The 6000-nt window shown below is 48.7% G+C and overlaps 1 protein-coding gene across 1 annotated transcript in view; it reads right to left on the reverse strand.

The window, feature by feature from the left end:
* The window catches only part of PPM1H (protein phosphatase, Mg2+/Mn2+ dependent 1H), a 252010-nt gene extending 246893 nt beyond the window's left edge, over window positions 1-5117 (reverse strand). The window contains exon 1 of the mRNA XM_090273548.1: window positions 4782-5117. Coding sequence (XP_090129674.1) covers window positions 4782-5026 — 245 coding nt within the window. The 5' untranslated portion in view covers window positions 5027-5117. The remainder of the gene's footprint in view (window positions 1-4781) is intronic.
* Window positions 5118-6000: the final 883 nt, after the last annotated feature.

A 6000-nucleotide genomic window follows, 5' to 3' on the forward strand; every position in this document is an offset into this window, starting at 1 on the left:
TTCTCTACTGTCATGGTTTCAAACACAAACTCCATATCCACTTGTATCTCTGAGTTCAAGTGACCATCAATAGGAGAAAAGCGGGTAAACAAGTCATGAAGAAAAAAACAGTCAAACTGGACTCTTAACCTATTAAAATTTGAACTGTCCAGGACGCACAGGGATCACCTGAGTGGTATTTAAACTTGTGGAAAAAGAAAGGAAGTAGCTGCTGGGTAGGGTCTCTGGGTCAGACTGTTGCTTCCGATGGGCTCGCTCTGAGCAGATCCAACAGGCTAAGTCAGTGATTTCAAAGCCAAATCTCTTTTTGGAAAGATTTTAGCTCTATGAATGTTATCTGTAACTACAGTGCTTGTCAACCGAACATATAGCCCTTAATCAAGCAGCTAAATTTTTCAGCCACAACAGGACACTTTCAGAGGAACCAGGAAGTTCCACTCTCCCTAATGTCAATAAATATTGAATTAATAAATGAGGGTCTTCAGTTTCTGGATCCCCAAATCTCACAGGGATTGCTTAAACTAATTCTCTAGCTCTATAATCTATAGAGTATCTTTTCTTGAAATGGATTAATAGTAAGGGGCAACAAATAAACCATTTCTCATTTTTTCTGCCATCAAAAAGGTCATCAACACTAGAGCTCAAACTCTCCTGTAACTCTTCACTCACTCACTCAAGTGATGCCAATTCTTCCTTGCTAGAAAAACTTAGAAAGTAGCTCACTTTCTAGAAAGATAAGCAAACCACTTCTGACTCAGGCCTTGACTCACTGGCATCTTTCTCATCCCCTCTCTCTGAGCAATCTTCCTACCAATGCTACTCCTTCGCAAGTATTGAATACCTTCTAGAACAAACTGAAGATAATTCCTCCCCCCAGTAGTAAGGGGCAGTATTACTGGTAACAGAATTTAATCATAGCCCCAGTTCCTACTTGTCGTTCTCTCCCCTTCCCTATTTCAGCCATTTTTGGTCATCCAAGATATATTTTCACAGGAAGATAAACTACAGTTCAAGGTTTGAGGAAGTGGTACAGTACAGCATTTAACAGAGGAAGGTGGCAAAATGACATTGGTGGTTAATCACAGGTACAGATGGGTGTATCGTAATTTCATACATTAGAAGGAGGTAGTTTGTCATGGGCCCCACAGTCAGATTGCTTGGGTTCAAATACAGGTTCTGCTACGGTGGTATGACTCTGAGCTAGAAGTTTTAAAACATGTAATACCTGACTTTTTAGTCAGGGGCACTGACCTCTTTTCCCTTGGATTAACAAATTAAAAAAAAAAAAAGACAACAATCAACACAATAGCTGTCCAGTGTGAAAAAATAAAAATCATACCAATTTTTAAGCTGACTGGCAATATATATATATTTTTGGGGGTGTGCCACAGAATTTTAGTAATAAATTTATGTGTGCCATGAGATGAAAAATGCTGAAAATCATCGCATTAGAGGGTTGTTGTGAGAATCAAATGATATATAAACTTGGAAAGAGTACAAGAACTGAACAGCAGGCACTAACTATGTTAGCTGCTGTTAGCACTATGTACACATTTTAAAAGAGTGAGGAAATTCTACATGTACTGACTTGGAAAAAGTCCTGACACAGTGTTTTATGAAAATGCTACTGTATGACTCAACACCAGGAAGACAAACCACCCAATTTAAAAATGGGCAAAGGACCTGAACAGACAGTTCTCCAAGGAGGACATACAGATGGCCCATAGATAAATGAAAAGATGCTCAACATCACTAGCCATCACAGAGGTGCAAATTAAAACCACAATGAGCTATCGCCTCACACCTGTCAAAATGGCCATCATCAATAAACCAACAAGTGCTGGCGAGGATGTAGAGAAAAGGGAGCCCTAGTGCACTGTTGGTGGGAATGCAGACTGGTGCAGCCACTGCGGAAAACAGTATGGAATTTCCTCAAAAAACTAAACATGGAACTGCCTTTTGACCCAGTGATTCCACTTCTCGAAATATACCCTGAGAATCCCAAAACACCAATTCAAAAGAACTTATGCACCCCTATGTTCACCGCAACACTATTTACAATAGCCAAGTGCTGGAAACAGCCTAAGTGCCCATCTGTAGATGAGTGGGTCAAAAAACTGTGGCACATTTACACAATGGAGTACTACGCTGCAGAAAGAAAGAACTCCTACCTTTTGCAACAGCATGGATGGAACTGGAGAACATTATGCTAAGTGGAATAAACTAGTCAGTGAAAGAAAAATACCATATGATGTCACTTATAAGAGGAATCCAATGAACAAAATTAACAGGCAAAATAGAACCAGAGACATGGAAACATGGAACAGACTGACAGCTGCCAGTGGGGAGGTGAGAGGGAGATAATGGTAGAGAGAAGGGGAAGAAACTAGTCAAGGAACATGTATGAATGACCCATGGACATGGACAATGGCGTAGGGATTGACTGCATAAGTGGGGGTGGGCTGGATGGACCAAGGGCAAAGGGGGAAAAATTGGGACACTGTAATAGAATAACAATAAAAAATTTAAAAAATAAAATAAACATGCCATTTAATCTTTATGAAAATTTATGAAAATGCTACTGAATAATATGCTTAGTATGAGTCTGGGAAGACAGAAGAAATGCATGCTACACATTTATAGGTGCATCCAAAGAATCCTAGAAAGGCACACCCCCCCAAACATTGAATTGTCATTACCCTTGGGGGGGTGGGGGAGGGCTTACATTTGTACACTGGTCTTTGCTTGAATTAACATGAACTATTTTTATAATTAATGTTGACATCTCTCATATCCTGGTCTAGGAAAAGATAAGCTTCTCAGAAGTAAGGAAACTGAGGCCCAGCTAGGAAGAGGTAGGGCCCTCTAAGTACAATCTCTCCTACACGTCTCATTTCAGGTTCCCTTATAATCTTTACAGCCCTTGGCAAATCATGTACCTGACATGGGATCCAGACCTTCTTAAACTGGTGGCTTTTCCCCTTTCCTTTCTGTCCTGCTAATCTGAGGTACTCCTTTGATTGTGTCCAAATGGCTTCCACATTTCGTGTTTTAACAGCTTCCTTTCTACCTCTTTTATGATTTTTCTCACCATTTGCCTGCCTGTCTTTCTGCCCCTCAAACAGGTGCTCTTGCCCTGAAAAACCCACTGGAGTAGCAACTCAGCCCTCCAGGTTTTTGGCAGGCACATGGGCCCCATCTACACAATTGCAGGATGGAGTATGCCTCCAAGTTGCTTTTTGTTTTGCAAAGGGTCCAAATGTGCTTTTAAAACAATGTATTCTTATTTTAGTCAAGAAACAGTGCTTGGTATGTTTGGGTAGACACCTTACACAGGTGTTTACTTTGACTTTGGCTTTCTCCTGCAAGTTACAAAACTCTTTTGTACCTCCCCAGCCTCAATGTTCTCTATTATGCTTATCCTTTATTATGTTAATTTTTATTGTTTTACCACCCACTGGTTTCACTTCTGCTTTCCCACTCTTTCTCACACTCCAGCCATCCGTCCCTATTTATACACACTTTCTATTTCAGCCCAAGGAGAAACGGCTGTAGGCTGAAAGGGGAAGGGAAAGAGAATTCCAGATTCTAAGCAGGGCATCTTCGAGGCCATCCCCCGCACCGGAACCCAGAATGTCGAGAACCAAGCCTGCCCCGGGGTATCCGGTCCACCAGAACAGGGTCAGCATCCAAGCACCCAGGCGTCAGGAGAGCTGATTGGTTCCGTATGAGCCAATCAGCGGGCGAGGCTGTGCACCGACGGGGGAGGGCGCAGATTACAGAGCGGATTTCGTTAAAGCTAAAGGGGCAGGTGTGCCCAGGCACCAGAGTTTCACGTGCAGTTTTGCACCCACCAGGTCACTATTAACCCCGGAACTCCAGTCTGCTAAGCTCCACCTTCAGAGTTTCCCAGTTTCATAACGCTAAGTAGGAGGAGAAACAGTACTTATCCTACCATTCATAGGATGGCCGTTAATAATCAATGGAGGAGAAGCCGTAGAGGGGGGGGGCAGAGGCTTTAAAAATCCTCTCTCCGTTCCCAGTTCTACTCCAGGTAGTCACCAAAACTCAATCGGTTCTTGAAATAGTAAATCACTCAAACTCTCGCTTAATCGCTAAAGCTGATTACCAAAATGCTGTCATTAAACACCTGGAATAAGTTTGCCCCTCCCGAAGGACTGGGGAAAATTGTACTGACATTTAATGAACGCGCAGGGCTACTACCTGCTAAAGAAGCAGAGAAATGAGCTGTAGGCTGCAATCGGAGAAACTAAGTAAGACCTTCTGAAATGCGCTACCATACAAGAGAACGCGCCTGCCTCCAGGTCTCGGACGTCGCTGGGGGGGGCGGGGGGCGCTCCTCCGGGCTCTCTACCCCAAAAACTTTGCGCGGAGACACAAAGACTGGGGCGAGGGGCGGGAGGGCGCAGAGACCAATTTCCCTGCTGGGTTCCAAAGTTCGGCAGAACTGTTCTAACCCACTTTCAAGTGTCGCGGCCCCCAGAATCACAGATCCGTCCAACCTTAGCTTTCCCACGGTCCAGCGCTTCACCCACCCATCAACCTCCATCCCCGGGCTGGAGACGGCGCGTCCTTGGGGATGGGGGAAGGGGGTGTGGAGAAGACACGAATGGCCAGTGGAAATTAAGAGGTCCCCGCGGAGGCCGGGACGCCGGCATCCAGAGAACGCTGGGGCCGAGGACAAGAACAGAGGAGGGCTGGAAGCGTGCGGGCAAGGGCCGCGAGGAGAGCGGGGGAGCCGCGGGTGTCGCTGCACTCACTCTGCGTAGCCAGTAGCCCAGGGCAGCCGCCGGTTCTCCTTGAGGATGAGGATGGGGCGGGCGATGTGGTCGGCGCTGCACTCCACCTCGTCCTGAGACAGACCCAGGAACTCCGGCCGCCCGTAGGGAAAGCGCAGCGGCAGGTCCGAGCCTCCGCAGCCGCCGCCGCCGTGCTCGGAGCCTGAGCTGCCAGCCATGATGCCGCCCATGAAATTGGCCACGGCAGATTTTACTCGAGTGAGCATATTACTCCGGCTCCCCGCAAGAGCGGGGCGAGCAGCAGGCGGCGGCTGGGGCCCGGCGAGGCGCAGCGCCGAGCATGCAGGCTGCGGCGGGCGCCGGGCGCACTGGCAGCCTGGCCGCCGGGACGCGCCGCGGGGCTCCCCGAGCCTAGCGCTGCAGGGGGCCGAGCCCCGGCCTCCGGCGCTCCCTGCCGCCGCCGCCTCCCCCCGCTACACTTCCGCAACGGAGAGGCATGGAGCGGGCGGACCCGGCCGGGGAGACGCCGCGCGCTCCGGGAGCGGTTGGGGCCGCGGCTGCAGTAAGTCCTGTCCCCGCCCGCCGCGTTCGGCTCGTGAGTGAGCGGCACGGAGCCCACCAAGACAGCCCGCGGAGCCGGCGCGCGTGCTGCCACCGCTACCGCCGCCGTCGAGTCATGTGATAATCAGGCTGCACAGGATCTAGCTGCCGCTCCGGCCCGAGCTCAGCCCCTCCCCTGCCGGCCTGAGCGAGGCTCGCCCTAAGATCTTGACCTCCTGGGGGAGGGGATCCGGGCAGGGTCTGTACCTGGCGGAGGGGATGGGGGCCCTGTGAGCTGGAGCCCGTACAGGTGTTAGGGGACGTCACGTGGGGCCAGGCAGCCTGGAAAAGCCAGAGGAGGAACCCGCTCTCTGAGGAATGCTGCCCACACCGTTGGGAAAGGAAACGGTAGTTCAAGGGGAAAGGGGAGGCAGGTGGGATTCTGTGGGAAGCTCCAAGTCCTGCAGTGCAAGTGAGGAACACCTGGCGTAACACACTTTTCAGAGCTTTAAAGAACAACCACCTACAATAGTTGCGCAAGAATCATGAAGTTTTTTTCTGTAGGCATTTCTAGAATTACTTCACTTGTTCACTATCACCACACGCATCATTTTCTGCCAAGCAAACCCTGTTTCAAACCCAGAATAAGCTGAATGGCAAAGAAAAAACAAAAGAGCTCTAACAAATCAGAAGCAAGCCC

The sequence above is a fragment of the Furipterus horrens genome, unplaced genomic scaffold (assembly GCF_987537825.1).
Source record: "Furipterus horrens unplaced genomic scaffold, mFurHor1.1.pri manual_scaffold_4, whole genome shotgun sequence".
Classification (NCBI taxonomy): Eukaryota; Metazoa; Chordata; class Mammalia; order Chiroptera; family Furipteridae; genus Furipterus; species Furipterus horrens.